Genomic DNA, 19,684 nt, shown 5'->3' on the forward strand with positions numbered 1-19,684 from the left:
CAGAGGAGAGACATGGGGTATATCAGTAGAAGAATGCTGAGGATGGAGACACCAGGAAGGAGGAAAAGAGGAAGACCAAGGAGGATGGATGTGGTGAAGGAAGACATGCAGGTAGTTGGTGTAAAAGAGGCAGATGTAGAGGACAGGGGGGTATGGAGACGGATAATCCGCTGTGGCGACCCCTAATGGGAGAAGAAGAAGAAGAATATTATTTTACCAAGCAGGCAACTGTTCAAATGTTGAAGATCACAAATATTAATAAAAATAAACAAGCATTAATAAAAAATGACAAGCAATTATGTTTTGCATTTCTTCCCCCAAACTGTACCAAAATGTTGTGTACGTTACAGAGCTTATATGTAATATAATTGTATATATTTATATAATACAAGCAGGGCAAAAGTATATTTTTTAACGTACTAACATGTTTAAATCTCAGTCACTTCCTTCTTAAATAGTAAGTAGATATGAATATTATTTTTATGTTTAATCAACTTTTAATTGTTAATTAGGTACTTTTACAGACACTGTTGCTAAGTTGAATAATACATTTAATATGAGTGTTTTCCTTTACAACAAAGCCATTATAAAGAGAAATGTAGCTAATAAGCTACTTGTACCATTACTGTATTTACACTGGACTCTTGGGTTTATCACTTCATTGCATTGCAGGGTTTTTGTTTGTTTTTGGGGTGTTTTTTTTTTTTACTTTAAACATTTTACACATTTTGGGTTACAGTAACTGAAAGCAGAAATGAAGGCGAATGTATTTCTGAATCTTAATGCATTGACTGATGAAGTTTGAGTGACAGGTGACTAGGATAATCACGCACACTGAAGAAAAATGATTTCGATATATACGATTAATATTTAATGATATAATATGATATGATGAAGGATTTTGTTGGAGGTGTGTGTGTGATCTTCTGCATGCTGCTGCCATCTTCAGTCCAATAAACATAGTAACATCTATTAAAGTTCAATGCATGATACCTTCTTAAAACACAATACTCCATGAACAATGAATATAATGTTATGAATGAACATTGTCTCAAAGCAGCTTTACAAAGATAAAGTGGTAATAAAAGAATCTATACATTTCTTCTTCTTCTTTCGGCTTCTCCCATTAGAGGGCGCCACAGCGGATCATCCGTCTCCATACCCCCCTGTCCTCTACAACTGCCTCTGTCACACCAACTACCTGCATGTCTTCCCTCACCACATCCATAAACCTCCTCCTTGGTCTTCCTCTTTTCCTCCTACCTGGTGTCTCCATCCTCAGCATTCTCCTACTGATATAACTCATGTCCCTCCTCTGCACATGTACAAACCATCTCAATCTCACCTCCCTCACCTTGTCTCCAAAACGTCCTACATGCGCTGTCCCTCTAATAAACTCATTTCTAATCCTGTCCATCCTCGTCACTTTGTTCCTTAAATTTATGACTAATGTGGCGTCTGAGGCAAGTAAAAAACTCCCTGAGATGGCATGAGGAAGAAACCTTGAGAGGAACCCGACTCAAAAGGGAACCCATCCTCATCCTGCAACCCGTGGTCCTGAGCCATTGTAATAGACTGTTGATATTAAATAATCCTTTCTCAAAGTTCTTGTCTGAATTACTGAACCACTGCCAGAAAATGAATCAACTTCCTTCTGGCCAATCAGAATTGTGTTACCACACTGCTCTGCTTTACATCACACCTTTTACTTAAAATTCAAACAAATTCACAAAGACAACATATCATGAATGATCATGGATTCTGTTTACACTGTGGTCTTTTCATAAGGATCAGGATTACATCTGGACTGAGGGGAAAAAAAAAGAAAAGAAAGTGCCAAGAGACCTAAAGCCAAGAGACATTTAAAACACATTAAAAACTGATCACTCAAACCACTTCAGCAAACACTGAACTGAAGCCTGCAATTACTCTCAGTTTTAATGTCTGCACTCTCTGTAATATGATACAGCAAACTGTGACTTCATTTTATTCTCACTTCTACTTTAATGCCTAAATTACTAACTTGGGTTTCAAAACATCTGCTGCGTTGGTTATTTGGTTTGGGACAATTCTGATTCATTAGGAGCTCCTTGTTTGGTTGATTTCAGCCAGCTGGCGACGCAGCCATCACAATTTAATGTCATTTCTTTTAAACAGTTTATACGCTTCCAGATGGCTAGAAAAACATTTCGCGGCTTTTATTTATGCCTCCTGCTAGTTATTCTTTGTTCATTCTGGTTTTTGTTTCTTTTTTGTTGGACCGGGTCCCAGTTTTGACAGGATCACACTGGATAGTTGAAACTGTACAAAACATTTCAGAAAAGGAAATTGAGGGGCGTCGTTTTCAGTCGCAAATTCAATCATTTCGGCTGCATGTACGTTTTTGGCGTACAATTGCCATGTCACATGTTTCAATGATTGTTGGTTTAAAACTTGCCTAGAATGTGTCTCAATTCATATAGCAAATATTCAGCCCCTTACAATCTACACTTTATGCACAAAATCATTTGGACTCCTGACTTTTCCAGCCATATGTGCTGTTTTTCCATCCAAAACTTTTACCACAAAGTTGGAGACACAGTATAGGAGACCCAAACCTGTTCCATCATGACAACAAAATCAGATCCACAACGTTATGGTGTACATGGTTTGGAGTGGAAGATCTCCTGCTATAGAGTTTTGTCCTCAACACTACTGAACACATTTGGGATCAATTGAGTTCAGATGTTGAGCTCATTTATTGCTCAGGAGCTCCTGGTTCCACAACTCCAACTGACTGTATAAGACTTTAGGAAGGACATTACTTATAATCACACTTTGGTGTTTGTATTGTTTTTTTTTTAGGATTTAGTCACACTCTATAATCACCCAGATGATGATGGGTTCCCCTTTTAATTCTGGTTCCTCAAGGTTTCTTCCTCATACAATCGAAGGGAGTTTTTCCTCGCCACATTCAGGTTTGAGGTTCGCTCAAAGTGGGATAAATACAGATAGTTCACTTATTTACATTTTTCTTCTATAATTCTTACATTCTGTAAAGCTGCTTTGAGACAGCTTCCATCATGAAAAGCACTATAGAAAAAAATCTTGAATTGACCTCCTGTCTTCTTCTTCATTTTTTCTTTTGTCTCATAGTTTTTTCAAAAACTCTGAAAGGTATTTCACACGGCTCATCACTCTTTCATAGCACTCAGGTGTTTGGAGTGTGCAGCATTTTCAGGGTTTGCCTTGTCATCATTGTCTGTGCAACGTTTTTGTTGATTACTGGCTTGAGTGACAGTAAATAGACAGACTGCTCCTCTATCCTCTGTGTGTGTGTGCTTCAGACTGAAAAGAAACGAGATCCAAGTTCTCAGATACTTCTCAATACTTCAGCAGTAAAGAATTCAGTCTCTGAGAACTTTGGGCTCCTTTTTTATATAAAATGATAGGAACTGGTAGAACTGACCTCAAACTGAGGACAGGGGACTGAGTGTTGGGTAATGTGGTATGGAGAGAGGGAAAGAAGGGATTGGATTGAAATTGTCATTTCAAATGTTTCACTTTTTAATTTATTGATTATTGATATTTGATTGATTCGTCATCGTATTCTTAGTAGTTGTAATAATAGAGTAATTAAGATATTATTAATTGCATTCATTTTAAATTTGTCTATTATCTTATAGCAGAGCTTCCCAAAATTATACACAATAAGATGTATATTATTATTATTATTATTATTATTATTATTATTATTATTATTATTATATAATTGTAGTGTTGTAAGTCTTGTATTTGTTGCTGGTGATGATGTTGGTGTTGATGTTTGGTGGTGCTGGTGGTATTGTTGTTGATGCTGATGGTTTGGATGGTGTCCTTCTAGTCATTGTTCATGGTGATGGTGTTGATGTTGGTTTTTGATGGACGTTTTTGTAGTTGTAAAAGTAGTAGGTGTTGGTGTGGATAACGATAGAGGTGGTGGTGGTAGAGTTGTAGTTTCGTTGATGGTTTTGATGGACATTTTGTGGTAGTAGTAGTAGGTGTTGGTGTGGATAATGATGGAGATAGAGTTGTAGTTTCGTTGATGGTTTTGATGGACATTTTGTGGTAGTAGTAGTAGGTGTTGGTGTGGATAATGATGGAGGTGGTGGTAGAGTTGTAGTTTCTCGTTTATGGTTTTGTTGGACATTTTGTGGTAGTAGTAGGTGTTGGTGTGGATAATGATGGAGGTGGGGTAGAGTTGTAGTTTCTCGGTGATGGTTTTGATGGACATTTTGTGGTAGTAGTAGTAGGTGTTGGTGTGGATAATGATGGAGGTGGTGGTAGAGTTGTAGTTTCTCGTTGATGGTTTTGATGGACATTTTGTGGTAGTAGTAGTAGGTGTTGGTGCAGATGATGGTGGTGGTTTTAGAGTTGTAGTTTCTTTGGTAAAGGTGCTGTTCATGTTGGCTTTTAATGTAAGTTTTTAGTAGAAGTAGTAGTAGTAGTAGTAAAAGTAGTAGTAGTAGTAGGTGTTGACAGTGTAGATGATGGTGGTGGTAGCATTGTAGTTTGTTGTTTATGTTGGATTTTGATTGAAAGTTTAGTAATAGTAGTAGTAGTAGGTGAGGATGATGATGGTGGGAGTATTGGTGGTGGTAACGTTGTAGTTTGCTGTTGATGGCGGTGTTGCATTGCTCTTTGTATGGAATTGTACATGTCCTGATGTAAGACTACACAGAGTGCAGTAACATGAACATGTTAACATGTTACACTCAGAACGTTCAAGATGTTTGCCATATGAATGAATCAGATTTGAGGAAGAACATGAACGTCAGGCTTGTTTGTTTTTGTTTTTTGTCCAGCTGAAAGGTGATGAAGTCAGTAAATATTTTCTGTTTATATTAAACTGTTTGAAAGCCAGGCTTTTATTGTGTCTGAACTGATCAGTTCCATACCGCCATGACACCTAGGCGGAAAACGGTCCCGGATGTGACGTCACCCCGGAGCGCAGCTATTGAGACGCCGGAACCGAACAGGGGACGATTTATTGTCTTGTTTATTAATCATTATTGCTTTTTTTGGGAGGATAGTCGGTAAGAATAATGACAGAGATGTCCAAGTAAACCTGTTTTGAGGGACACGGGAAAAGGGGTGCGTCAGAAATCGTTAAGCTGGTGTATAATGGGGCTAGCTGAGTTAGCGGCTAATAAGCAGTCATAACGGACACGGTGAGCAACTGAGACTGGTTATTACGCGTTATAACGTGAATAACTTCGGCGCGCGTGTGTGTATATGTGTGTGCTGGGGTGTTAACTCGGCTAGCTAGCCCAGTTCAGGTGAACGTCAAATCAAGCCTGCCTGCGCGTGCGTGCTTGCTTGCGCGCACGCGCACTCTCGCTCGCTCCCGCGTCCGCGCGTCCACCCTGGAGAAGACGCTGGACCTGGTGGGCCTGAAGACGGGCTCAGGGCCGCTGCTCACCCCGCAGAAGAAGATGAAAAAGCGCAAGGAGCTAAACGCGCTGATCGGGCTCGGGGACGGCAAGCGCAAGAAGCCGAAGAAGAAGAGCTCCGGACACCGGCTGCTGCTGCGTGGAGATGCCGGAGACACGGAGACCGAGAGCGGATCCAGCTCCGTGGATGAGGACGAAGAGGAGTTCCGCAGCCTGAGCCTCAGTCCGGGGGCTTTCCGCAAGTAAACATCACTACTATCACTACCACACACACACACACACACACACACACACACACACACACACACACACACACACACACACACAGGGGGCCCAAAGTTCACACATTTCAAGCTGTGAAACCTTTTAAATGATGATTATTATAATAATATTATAATGGGTTTCTGATCAGATGGTTGTGGGTTCGAATCCCCTCGAACACGGTCCTTCATGTTCTCCAGGTTCTCCTAGAATGTTCTCTTGAATTCAGATTGTGTCTGAATAATCAGAAAATTAGTTTATATCCCCGTAAACAAGGCCCTTGGTTACTTCTTCATAGCTTTACTCCAGCTGTCTTCACTTCCTGCATGTTCTTCGGTTCTTTTGTCTGTAGTTTCACCTTCTTGGGTTCGGGTCAGCTGATTGTTCCACGTCTGTGGTTGACAGAGTTAAATAAATAGGGGACGTTATTATAATGATGGACCTGTAATGAACGGATAAACGCTGCCACCAGGATGAAGATGGGTTCCCTTTAGAGCCTGGTTCCTCTCAAGATTTTCTCCATCTCAGAGTTTCTCATGTCTCTAGAATTGTTATGGTAGGTTTATTTATACCATCTTGGGAAAGACCAAAGAGCTGTCAAAGGACGTCAGGGACAAGATTTTAGACCTGCAAAAGGCTGGAATGGGCTTCAAGACCATCAGATTGTTGCTTTGGCTGTATGTTTTTGGTCATTGTCATGCTGGAAGACCATCCATGACCCATCTACATTGTTCTGGCTGAGGCCAGGAGGTTCTCATCCAAGATTTTACAGTGCTTGGTCTCGTTCATGCGGTGTCTTCCTGTACCCTTAGCAGAACGTTTCCTTCACCATGTTTGACGGTGGAGATCATTAAGAAGCTCCTCCCGTGAAATTCTAGGCTGATCCTCACCTTGCTCAGAGGCGCTTTAAAGCGAGAGCCATTGATCTCGTATTTCTTCGATTTTTTGTAATTATCTCTTTCTCACCAAGCTTCTTGCTGATGGTCTTGTAGCCCATTCCAGCCTTGTGCAGGTCTACAATCTTTTCCCTGGCGTCCTTTGACAGCTCTTTGGTCTTTTCCATAGTGGTGGAGAGGTTTGAATGGAGGAGGTTGATTCTGTGATAATAATGAGTTGATATTAGGAGAACTTTCTTGAAGGTTCAGGACTAATTTAGGTGTGTGGGATTCTTGCTGTTTGGTACGGGATCAGATACTTATTTCCCCCAACGTATCTCTGTAAAGCAGCTTCAGGACAATGTCCATGGTTAAAGTGACATATAAATAACATTGAATTGACAATGGTGAGGAAACACTTCCTGGGATGATCTGAGGGTAAAAATAAACCTTGAGAGGAACCAGACTCAACAGGGAACCTTATCCTCATTCGAGTTGACACCAGATATCCAGGAAATGGTCTCCATGTCCCGGGGGTGTTTACCGGAAAGCCCAGAAGCACAGTTTGTGAGCAGATGATCGACTTCATTAGTAATTATATGGAAAATTTTCTGTAGGCTCACAAAATAAGATGATGGCGAACGATTCCGATCATCAGCATGGCCACGAGCTTCATCTCTCTTGGGTGATTACATCCTGTGGCCAACACCATGTATTTTTCTTTGTTGACGTCTTTGACTTCAGACATGTCTAGCTCCTGGAAGACATTCTTGATCCAGCCAGAATTTTTTTTTTCTTATTCATCAGGGAAATAATTATTTTAAAACTCCAATAGAAACCAGTGCCACACTCAAACTCATTATAAAAATCTTCATAAACAATGAGATGTGATCTTTGCTCTCCTGTAGGTCATGTGACCTTTCATGGAGAATTAAAAGTACATGTGATTGAATCGGAAATTCCCCCTTATTAACGTCTGGGGTGATATATAGAATGAACACAGGGGGCGCTAAAATGTACAAAAAAAAAATAATTAATATATTTTGCATGCACAGGTTTGAGATTAAAAGGTGTGAAGCGAGCAGAAAACCAGTTTTGAAAATGACGTGTGTGTGTGTGTGTGTGTGTGTGTGTTGTGCAGGGGTTCGGCTCAGTGCTGCTCAGTGTGCTACCCGCTGTGCGTGTTCATCGTCCTGGCCGCGTGCCTCATGGCGTGCGCCGGACTCATATGGATGCAGATTGCGCTTAAAGAAGATTTGGATTCGCTGAAGGAGAAACTGCGCACCAGTACGTTTCACTTTGCAGCACACGATTATCTTCTTATATTTGCGTCTAAAAACGTAAGCGTTTCGACTCTGCAGGTTGCCATAGAGACGTTTTTTTTACGCTTTGGCCCTGATCCATTTAGAAAGCGGATCAGTTTGCCTGCGATCGATTAACCCTGCTTGTGTGCCGACAGTGGAAGCGAGTCAGAAGGCGTCTTCCCACGAAGTCCCGAAGCTGAGCGAGGACCTGAAAGCCGCCCAGAGGACGCTGGAGGACGTTGAAAGCGGAGACAAGGGCTTCAACAAATTATGGGCCAATCTTACAGATATTAACCGAAAGGTACACTTAAGCACCAGCTTCCTGTCCTGAGCCACACAGACTCCTACAAACCCATTTACCGAGCGCTCTAATGCATGCGATCAGATTACGCCACGTATCCGAGATGCGCGCCCATGCATCATTTATTACACCACACCCCTCGTTCCAGCTTCACTCCTGTGCATTTTTCCCGACAGAAATGTAGGCACAGGAGTAGATGTTCTAAACCTACACGTGGACTGGTTTTCAGCAGTGGTGGAGGAAGTAATTAGTACCTACTCAAGTGCTTCATATGTACTCAATATGCAATTATTCAGATGATTTTATTCGATTATGATGATTTATTACGGCTGTAATGTTTCTATTATCATTTTTATCACGGTTTTTGTGAAAAGACTCTTAAAAGGTACTTTTAGCGCACCAATCAATAGAATGATATTAATGAGTTGGATCTATTACAATGATCCATTATTCTTTTCAACTCTTAAAAAAAAAAAATTTACTCAAATAAGGTGTTGTGGCGAGTTCGAGTCTGGAGTTTCCTCATCATTTATTCCTCTCTAAATGTTCTGCTTGCTGTTGAACTGCATGTTGGTGATCAGTAGATACACCAAGCGCCAATCAAATCTCGTTTAACGTACATGCGACAAGTAAACAATATATAAAAAAATGACGTTTTCTCTGCGTGTAGATAAGCACACTGGACTCTGCTGTGAACCATCTGAAGGCGAACATCAAATCGGCCTCTGATTTAATTACTCTCCCAACAACCGTCGAGGAGCTCCAGAAGGTACAAACCTGCAAGAAACTACACACACACACACACACTCCATCTTTCGCCTGGAATCGTTTGTGCGCACCATCTAACAGGTTTCCGCTGTTTGTTTCCCTGTAGAGCGTCGCCACGATAGGAAGCACCCTCACCAGCGTTCAACACGACGTCAAGATGATCCAGAATTATATCGAGGACCAGAAGAAGGAAGCAAGCAAACCGAAAAGTGAAACGGTAACAAGCGAAATCTCGCCCTTGTCTCTGTATCGATAGTGAAATACGATGCAGGTCAGATATTTACTTGTTTTTTTGTTTTTTTTTCCTTCCTTTATTTCCTGTTTTTATTAGTGTTACACGTATATAAATATTGTTTTTTTTATAGTCACGTACTCGCCGATAACCGATTAATCGACCTCGATAAAACAATCAAACAAGCGTAAAATAGTACTGGACATAATTGCAAAACTAAAAAACAGTACTGAATCATGAAAATGTGCAAAATGAAATAAATCTGATTATATCGATTAATATAATGATGCAATCAATAAATTATTGATAACGCATAAAATATAGGGCTCTCCATGCAGCGTGCAGTTGCGTGTAAATAAATAATTAAAAAAAAACATGTGGGGCCAGTGATTCGCCTCTAGAGGCCGCTCTCGTTAATCAAAGCTATCTGTATGTGTATTTCTGTCAGTAGCCGATCGGTTCCTTGACCTCTATTAATATATATGATGAGTAAAACATATATTTAAAAATAAAACTTTCAAAATACGTCTCTGGCATTGTTTAGGTGCAGTAGCTTGGGGTTCCCTGGTTCACATGGTGGAGACGGTTTAGTCTCCAGTGCTTTGTAATGTGAGATTTCCATCATATGGAAGAGGAGGAGTTTCTGCCTTTTGTTGTCTCAGTAACTCACCAAGATTTGTGTTTTTATTGTGGTTTTTATTTTTCGAGCGATAAAAAAAGGGGGTGGCGCTTGGGGGTGGTGGTGGTGAGGGAACATCTGTTCACAGCTGGTAGACAGATGCCAGCGTGCCTCACGGAGGTTTATTGCACGACATTAGCCGGAACTAATAATACGTGCGGCATGATTTTGGTGTAAAACAAACAAAACAAATATGTATGAATAGTGAAAGCTGGTGTGCTTCATCCCTGTTCAGGACCCTTCACTGACGGTGGCTTTAGATGACAACAGCAGGAGCGTGAATGAAGGAACAGCAACAGCTGGCAGCAGTGTGTATTTTTATTTATTTATTTATTTGTCATTTATTGTACTTATTACCTGACTGTAGCTTCTCACCTTGTCACGTTCCCCCAGGCTCCACAACGTCCTTGAGTCTCGTCAACTCTCGCCATCGGCGCTTTCTCGCTAAAAACCTCTCCAGCTGGGAGAAGGAAGCCCCGCCGAAGACCCTCACATTCCCTGGAGTCGAATGTGCTGAAGGTATTACTTTTCTTCTGTAGTACGTTTTGGTTACAGGTTTTCATGTACGCATTATATGGGCAAAAGTATGTGGACACTTGACCTCAATCCTCATTTTTCTATAAATTCCTATGTTTGAGGAAGAACCATGGCCTGGTGTCCACAAACTTTTGGCCAAATGATGTATCATTGGTTTTATGTGTTCTGTATTAATGACTTCACCCCACAAGTTTAATAGCACACAGTGTGTGTGTGTGTGTGTGTGTGTGTGTGTGTGTGTGTGTGTGTTTCTTTTCAAATTAAAACAATAATAACGTAGAATCATTATTTGTGCCGTTTGTTCTTTTGATGCTCTGCTTTGAATTTACACTCCTTTTTTTTCTTCAAAGATATTCGATCCCACATTCCCAGGTTGTCGTTCGTAGCCTTCAGTTCTTCACGCGCGACAAAAACCCGTTTATTATGCTGATTAAACGTCGCTTCCAGGCACGTAGCTGTAAATACGGAGCATCGTGAAAATAAAACGTTTCATAACGTCTTTAGAACATTTATTTTATCGCTGTGCACCACTGACCAATCACAATCAAGGATTTCTTTCAATAGTCACTCGTACCTGTTTCCTTCAGGACGTCCCTGAACACGCCTTTGATGTTCTTTGATCTAACGTAAATGTTGCTGATGAATTAAAACCTGATCTTGGTCCGTTCCCTCAGATTTGGAGAAGCTCCTGCGCGCTCGGCTGGAGGACCCCTCCGAAGGCGCGACGTACGAGGATCTGAGGAAGATCTTCGGCGCTTTCGCTCCGGATTCCCGCCTCCTCGAGAAATACGACGTAGATCAGGACCACAGGTACACGCTGGAAGAGCTCCGGGCCGCAGCTTCGCTCTGAGGAATCGTGTGGTGGCGTGAAGAACGTTAAGACTGAGCCGTTAACGAACAGCAGGAGGACCATGCTCTGCCCTCAGGGTGTGGACTGTTCTAGAACCTGACGCCTGCTCTAAATATATTTAATGTTTTTTTTTTTTCCATTCCTGTACACCAGTATTGGAGAGGTTTAAACCCTGCAGAGAAGCACATCGGCGTCCTTCAGTTTACCGCCGTCTTTTAAACCGTCTACAGCGCTGAAGAAGAGAAGATTTTACTAAACTCCTCAATCAGGACACGTACATTAGACATCCAGGATGATTGATACATAGGTTCAAAATTCCACATTCTAGATTTACCTTGTTTATAAATGTGTTCTTGTTTTTCCCCCCTCTGTATACGATCATAAGACATTCCTTGGACTTGTAGGTGTGACCTGCGAGAAAACACGTTTGGAATTATTTAATTGCGTATTTAGAAAAACGTAGCAATAATATATTACTCTTACCGGATTATTCTGAAATAATGTATTAATGAAGAAAAAAAAGATGCTTTACCGTAAACTAGCACGCGAAGTAGCTCGAGCTCCTCCTCACACACAGCACAGAGATTAACTTCATCATTAAAAAAAAACACTTTTTTTCTCCCCCAATTATACATTTTTTTTTTTTTTTTGGTCTCCAAATGTTTTTTTTCTTCTTCTTTTTTTTTTTTTTTTTTCCAAATGTTTTTTTTTTTTGTCCCTTGTTTTTATTTATTTGTTTTGGTTTCCAAATGGTTTTTTCTTCTTCTTCTTTTTTTTTTTTTTTTTTTTGGTCCCTAATTATTTTATTTTTAATTTTTGGTCTCCAAATGGTTTTCCTCTTCTTCTTCCTTTTTTTTTTTTTTGGTCCCTCTTTTTTTTTTTTCTTCTTCTCTTTTTTTTTTTTTTATAAAATTTTTTTTTTTTTTTTTTTTTTTTTTATAAAATTTTGTGTCCCCCAAATTTTTTTTTTTTTCCCCTTCATGATGATGTCAGTCTTTGGGCTGGAGCTCTTGTTACCGATGCTGTTAATGGTGAAGGTTCAGGTAGTGAATGAAACACTGATTTAGGCATGTTTGTATGTATTTTAATGTAAATCTCACACACACACACACACACACACATATTCCAGTAAACCAGGGGTGTACAAACTTTTTTTTTAAAACCTGCGACATCTTGTAAACCAGTGGGGAGAATAAAACCACATTCCCTGCATGGGGTGTGAACGGAACAAAACCTGAGCCTTGTGAAGTGTTAATGAATGTCAGAATCACGCCTGGAATCACGAGGTGCATCAAAATGTTTTGAGATTAGTTTTGAAACACGCCAACAGATGGGAGCACAGGGCTGCACGCACAGTCACAGGAAGCACCCAGCTTAAGTCGACTAAAGACAGCGTACCATGTATGACCACATGCGCACTCAGCTCTCCTCACAGGTTTCTTTTTTTTTAAAGCACTTTTACATTTTGAGAATTTAGCACCGCCTCTTTAATTTGCCGGGAGTAGGACGATAGGAGCTGTAGCTAAAATATTTTCAAGCAGCAAAACGATATGCAAAAGTTTGTACACCCCCCGTGTTCAGTCCTGTAAATATACTGAACAACACGTGTATTAGCCCGAGCACCAGCCCTCCCAGGTGCTGCATTGCTTCGTAACCAGGGTAGCAAAGGGGCGGGAAACTTTCCCGAAACCTTCCATGGGAATTTTTTTTAAATATTTAAACTTGGCAGAAATGTATTAGAAATACGAGGAAAATGTATATAAACTGTGTCATATACAAACATAACATTTTGTTTGGTGATGAGCAGACATGCATGCAAACTAATACAGATTTTTAAAACATTTTTGACTTTGGTTTTTATTGTCAGTATAAATTTGTCGCACAATAACTTTGTTCCAGCACGAGGACGTTTTAAACATAAACGTATGTAATATTTATGTAATTTATGTGAATAATCGCCGAAATTTAAATGTTTTTGACAATATTTTGTGTGCAAGATTTAAGAAATGTGTGTTATGTGATGGACGAATGCACAGTGCATGTAGGGGGTGTGGCCTCAGTAACCCTGCAGTAAGTGTGTGTGTGTGTGTGTGTGTGTGTGTGTGTGTGTGCATGTGATTGAGGTAGAAATTCAAATGAAACTGCATTAAATCTGGTTGTAACTAATGTAAGTCCCTGTTTTTGGCAAACCTGCCATTTTAAAAATTTTAAGTTTATTCCCATTTATTCCTGTTAATTCCCATGGAAAGTTTCCAGTCTTGTAAATGTGGAATTTTGCAACCCTATTCGTGGGCGTTCCATCCTTTAGTAGCTGTACATGTTGTTCCTGTCTGTAGGCTGACGCTCGGGTCGGACTTGTTTCTGCTTCCTGTGTAATATAAATGATCCTGGACGTTGAAGGAACGGTCCAGTGAACCTGCTCAGCATGTTGCTTTTCAGCGTAACATGTATAAACAAATAATTCATCCAAAATAACCCTTTTTTTCTGTCTGACTGGATGTAAACATATTTCTTGTGTGGTGAAAGATGCTGCAGCATGCAAATTGGTTGGTGTGGAAACTAAATCCCAGTTTTGAACTCTTTAGAAAATAAGCAGTGAGGTGGAATTCTGTGATGCAGCTGCAAGACAAAGCTGCTGCTGCTTCTTTCGGCTTCTCCCATTAGGGGGCGCCACAGCGGATCATCCGTCTCCATACCCCCCTGTCCTCTACATCTCCCTCTTTCAAACCAACTACCTGCATGTCTTCTCTCACCACATCCATAAACCTCCTCCTTGGTCTTCCTCTTTTCCTCCTTCCTGGTGGCTCCATCCTCAGCATTCTCCTACTGATATACCCCATGTCCCTCCTCTGCACATGTCCAAACCATCTCAATCTCACCTTCCTCACCTTGTCTCCAAAACATCCTTCATGCGCTGTCCCTCTAATAAACTCATTTCTAATCCTGTTCATCCTGAAAACCTCAACATCTTCAGCTCTGCTACCTCCAGCTCCACCTCCTGTCTTTTACTCAATGCCACTGTCTCTAATCCATACAACATCTCAGGTCTCACCACAGTCCTAAAACTTTCCCTTTCACTCTCACAGATACTCTTCTATCACAAATCACTCCTGCTATCACTCTTCTCCACCCACTCCACCCTGCCTGCACTCTTTTCTTCACTTCTCTAACACACTCTCCATTACTTTGCACTGTTGACTATAAAGCTCTCGTTCTAATACGCCGTTATTTCCATGGACTGGTCTGATGGACGTTAAAAAGCAGCTATGAAAACAGTCACGTTTTTATTCACAAGCAGTAAAATAAAAAACGTCCTATGCTGAAAAGCAAAAGCTCAGGAATGAAGTGTTCTTTCAGGTGGAATGCAGTATCTCAGTCACATGACTGCAGCACAGTGATGAGAGTAAAAATGAAATGTGATTCTCCCTACATATCAGGGAATGCGCATCTCCATAACCGCATCTCGACGCATAGCGGACAACACGACACGTTAAAGATACGTGTGAAGCAGCTACCGATGCGATGAGATTCAACCCCCATTACAGTGCGGCGCGATCCGATTTCCAAATGACGATGCAATGGAAAAAAATACGATGCTGTGCAATTCAATACCGATGCAAATACGTTCTAAACGATGCAGCACCAATGCCAACAAATACAATATTCAATTCTACGCCCTTTCACCGCAGTGACGCTTTACAGCTAGGAACTTTATATATACAGTATTTCCCACATAAAACGGCAAAAAGAATCACAGGTGTATCGCATCAGGTTCATGTTATAAGAACATCGTTACTTGGGCTGTTGAAGTGAGAGTAAACACCATGGTGAGATTGAAAGTGCTGTCTGATTCCTTCAGGACGAAGATTGTAGCAGGTTACAAGTCTGGTAAATCAGTGGGTCAATTGGTACCAGGCACCGCATGAATACATAACTTACATTATTTCTGTTTTATTTATTATCTGATTCTGAACAATGTTTTATTTTGGAAAATGACCGGATTCTCTCCTCCACATCAGTCTATGACTCACTCTTGATGCATGTCATGATGCCTCGGTCACATGTCTTACCTCCATCCTCTACCTTCTTAAAGGAGCTGCTCCGGCCGCTAACACATAATACATTACCGCTAAACTCAAACCCCCAAGCAAGCAAAATAAACAAAAACAACACAGTGGATTCACGTTTATTATTATATTTCGAAAATGCCGGTCGTATCATTTTATTTTGTTGTATTTATCCACCACACCTTAAAGGCCGGTCTATGAAAATGCACTAGTTATTGGGGGTCCAAACTTTTTCCTCAGTTAGAATATGCATTTTTGTCAATATCTTTTGTTTAATGAGTAAAACAGTTATTTTTAACCTTGTTGGTTATTTACCTGCAATTAAATCACTTTCTTTACCAGTATAAATAAATAAATAAAAACCCGTGACATGAACATTTCTTAAAAAAAATGATTCGAGCGATTAATCAGAAAAGAAGTACGTTTTGTTTATTAAACAGCGATACTAAAAAATATATGAGAGAAAAGAAGACGGGTCTCTTAAAATGAACAGGTTCCCTTTTTTGAAAAAATTTACATTTTTATCGTTGAAATTGTAATGTGGGAAAACTAAACCCATTTAGTGTATTTAATTGCCATATTACATCAAATTGAAAATACAAACATATAAATTAAAAATGTATAAAAATATAAAAATCTACTTCAAATGAAAAAAAAAATCAAAACTTTTTGATTACTTTTTTCTTTACGTTTTAGTTTGAAATGATCCCAAACTTTTCTGATTATAACGTTTATAACCGTGTTTCCTCACGGACCGTTATTACTGACGCACCACCCGCTAAACCCGTCCAGGGGTCTCATTTATAACGTTTTCATGTTTTCAGCCTCGTACGCTGCGGGTATAAATGAGACCCCTGGACGGGTCACACGCAAGACCCCAGAGCAGTCCAGAGTTTAGCGGGTGGTGCGTCAGTAATAACGGTCCGTAAGGAAACGGTGCTCCATGTGAAGTATTCTAGTTTTTGTTTTGAATCGCTTAAGGAATCATTTCAGCGCTACACAATTGTATACAAAGTTTTCAGATGTGACGTAATAAAATTTCAAAAACCCAAACCTGCTCCAGCATCTCAGTGCTCACCTGCACACAGCAAACTGCATAAAGATCTGCTTTAGATTACTTGGAGTGAAAGATCTGCTATAGAGCTCTGAACCCTGTTGAACACCTTTGGGATGAATGTAAACGCTGACTGACCTTCTCACCTACATCAGTACCTGACTTTACTAACAGCCTTGTAGCTGAATGAGCAGAAATCTCCAAAAAATTTAGTGGAACATCTTCTCAGAAGAGTGAAGAGAATTATAAGAACAAATTGAGACTAAACGTGGATGCTCAGGAAGCACAAACCACACTGATGACCAGGTGTCCGCAAACTTTTGGCAATATTGTGTACGGCTGGGAAAATCATGTCTCTCAATACTTTCACAAAGCGTTCCTCCTGATTCTGAAAATATGACGTCATCTACTCTCATTAAAAACCTCCTAGATGTTCATGTGTGCAGTGGGACGAGAAGCTCATAGAATTACAGACCAGAACTTTACATCAAATGGAAATCTTTTATTTTATGAAAGACAACAAAGGACCAGTTCATCTCATGTTGAGTAACTGCAGCTTAACGTTCACGTTTGGACATTTCGTTTCAATTTGAGCTGAAAAAGTGAAAGATCTGGGTGGTGGATTTCATGGACGATGTGATTCGCACCTGGAAAAACGTACAAAAAGAAAAGAATTTGAACAAAAGAACAACCTGAGCTCTAAATCAGATCCACGAAGCTACGCGAGAGCTCCTTTGGCCCGCCAGTCTCTCCCCAAAACGTTCATCAGTTCCTCCTCGTCCTCCTCTTCCACGTCGCTGCCACTCCCCGAGAGCCGTCGCTCGTCCTCCAGCGTCATATTCTTCACCTTGTCCTTGATGGCCTCCTGTTTGGTGCGCAACACCTCGACCCTGCGCAGGCACTCGATCTGCTCGTCGATCTCGTCGATCTGCCTCTCGAGACGCCCCTCCTCGTCTTCCTCGGCCACGATGGCCTCCGAGGCGCTGCTCACCTGCCGCATCTCTTTCTGAAACTCCTCCCACTCCTTGTCCATGTGGTCCTTCGGGGTGTCCACGTTTCGCACCTTGGCGTCTCGGACCGGGTCGTCGAAGAAGCCTTCTGGAATCGTCTCCACCGCGTTGTCCTTCTTCTCCGCCGCTGGTTTTTCCACCTCGGCTTTGGACACCGAGCCCGAGTGAGACACGGGTGTGGCGGACGGGATCCCGGGAACGCTGCTGTCGAAGAAATCGGAAGGAAGTGCATCTGTAACAGGACCTTTCTGCTTCACATCGCTTGGAACGTCACCCTTATCTTCGTCATCGTCATCATCATACAGTCCAGCGAGAAGTCCAAGTCCTGCACCACTTGTCCCAGTCTTACCCTGGAGGACCACACTGTTTGACGCCTTCTTTTTTTTCCCATCGTGCACTTCCGGTTCTGAAGCCTTCCTCTTATGTGTGGATGTCTGTGGAGCCTGAGGGACCTTCTCTGCGCTCTGCTGGGCCACTTTGAGCTCAGACACCTTGTCTTTGTGTTGTTTTCCCAGGACGTGAGCCTGCCACAGGATCTCGTTCTTGACCTGCACGTTACACACCACGCAGCTCAGCTGCTCCAGGCTGTTGTACTTAGCGTACGGCGAGTCGACGCGTTTCTTCCGCTCGGCCTGCTGCTTCCTCTCCCTCATCAGCCGCCGCAGTTCATCCTGATTCACCACCTTCTTACCCTTCGCTGGTCTGGAGGCCATGATTCTGAGCGTTAATGCCGAAATTTTGCCTCCTACATCGAGCTCGCAGTGGCGCTTCGGGCGCAGGAAAATGACGTCATTTTTAGAAGCCGAGACCTGTGCCTGACGCGCGAGATTTTTTCTTTTTTTTTTTTTTGTTATCACGCGCGTAACCGCTGCTGTATTACTGATTTAATTTATTGAGAAATCACTATAAATGTAATTATTCTAAAATTCTAAACAATTACATATAAATATATTGTAATATCCATTATGTGATTAGTCATTTTATATAAAAAAAAAATGACAGGAACCAATCAGTTAATAAAAATAAATAAATAAACAAACATTATAACAAATACCACGAATGTACATATTCTGACAACAAGGATATCCATCCATCCATCCATCCATCCATCTATCTATCTATCTATCTATCTATCTATCTATCTATCTATCTATCTAAAGTTGTGTATGTATATATACTGTTTATATCTGATTGTAAATTTATAATATAAATTCTATAATACATTTTAATATACAGTAAATATAAAGAAAGTTATAGAACAGTGATGTCAAGATCAACTGAAAGTGTTTTTTTTTACTTTTATTTTTTTTTAAGGTTTGCCAAATAGTGGAAAAATAAAAATCCTCTTCTTTCGTTTTCTCCCATTAGGGGGCGCCACAGCGGATCATCCGTCTCCATACCCCCTGTCCTCTACAACTGCCTCTGTCACACCAACTACCTGCATGTCTTCTCACCACATCCATAAACCTCCTCCTTGGTCTTCCTCTTTTTCTCCTTCCTGGTGTCTCCATCCTCAGCATTCTCCTACTGATATACCCCATGTCCCTCCTCTGCACATGTCCAAACCATCTCAATCTCACCTCCCTCACCTTGTCTCCAAAACGTCCTACATGTGCTGTCCCTCTGATAAACTTATTTCTAATCCTGTCCAAATATTTGACAGAAATTCATGCAAAAACATTCAGGTGTGATTAAAATGTGAATTAAATAAATACTCTATGTTCAGAGTAATGGTTATATTTATATATAATTATATTTGTAAATGATAGTCTAAAGGAAAGGCTGGGAATAAATCCATTTTATGGAGGATTCGCTAAACCTGAAAAAAGTATATGGACACGTGTGCCTTTTGAACCTCCACTCTTCTGGGAAGATGTTCCACTAGATTTGAGTGTTGCTTGTGGAGATTTGTGATCTTTCAGACATGAGGGTGTTGAAGTCAGGGAAATGATTCAAGTGAGATGGTGAGGAGGTCTTTCAGTCCATGTGAAATGCAAAGACGTCCTATACAGCTGTGTCTCCAACAGCTTTGATGAAGAACCTCGTATGGCTGAAGAACTCGTGTTTCAATACTTTTGTTCATTTAGTGAACGTTGTGTATATATTTCTATTCAGCAAGAGGAAGAAAACTGAAGTATCAGTTCAGTTCAGTATCAGTTCAAAGCTCACGTACGTGTTTTCTGTGGTGAGCAGCTGAGATACCTGATGAATTTCTGTACCGTGACGTCACACATACAACAATCTACCTGTGATCAAATTCTATCTATCTATCCATCTATCCATCCAACTCCATTTGTCTGTCTATCTGTTTATCTATCTATCCCCATTTGTCTGT

At 40.8% G+C, this 19,684-nt stretch overlaps 2 protein-coding genes across 2 annotated transcripts; one reads left to right on the forward strand and one right to left on the reverse strand.

Annotated features, from left to right (window-relative positions):
* The first annotated feature begins 4,973 nt into the window (after positions 1-4,973).
* Positions 4,974-11,583, forward strand: efcab14 (EF-hand calcium binding domain 14). Its single transcript, XM_046852106.1, has 8 exons — positions 4,974-5,653; positions 7,689-7,834; positions 8,007-8,152; positions 8,823-8,921; positions 9,027-9,137; positions 10,067-10,139; positions 10,225-10,350; positions 11,043-11,583. The coding sequence occupies exons 1-8, from the start codon at positions 5,454-5,456 to the stop codon at positions 11,216-11,218; spliced, it is 1,077 nt and encodes a 358-aa protein (XP_046708062.1). The 5' UTR covers positions 4,974-5,453; the 3' UTR covers positions 11,219-11,583.
* A 5,237-nt stretch (positions 11,584-16,820) lies between these two features.
* znf830 (zinc finger protein 830) lies at positions 16,821-18,147 on the reverse strand. Its single transcript, XM_046851490.1, has one exon. The coding sequence runs from the start codon at positions 18,060-18,062 to the stop codon at positions 17,058-17,060; it is 1,005 nt and encodes a 334-aa protein (XP_046707446.1). The 5' UTR covers positions 18,063-18,147; the 3' UTR covers positions 16,821-17,057.
* Positions 18,148-19,684: the final 1,537 nt, after the last annotated feature.

Source organism: Silurus meridionalis, chromosome 6 (assembly GCF_014805685.1).
Source record: "Silurus meridionalis isolate SWU-2019-XX chromosome 6, ASM1480568v1, whole genome shotgun sequence".
In the NCBI taxonomy this organism is placed as follows: Eukaryota; Metazoa; Chordata; class Actinopteri; order Siluriformes; family Siluridae; genus Silurus; species Silurus meridionalis.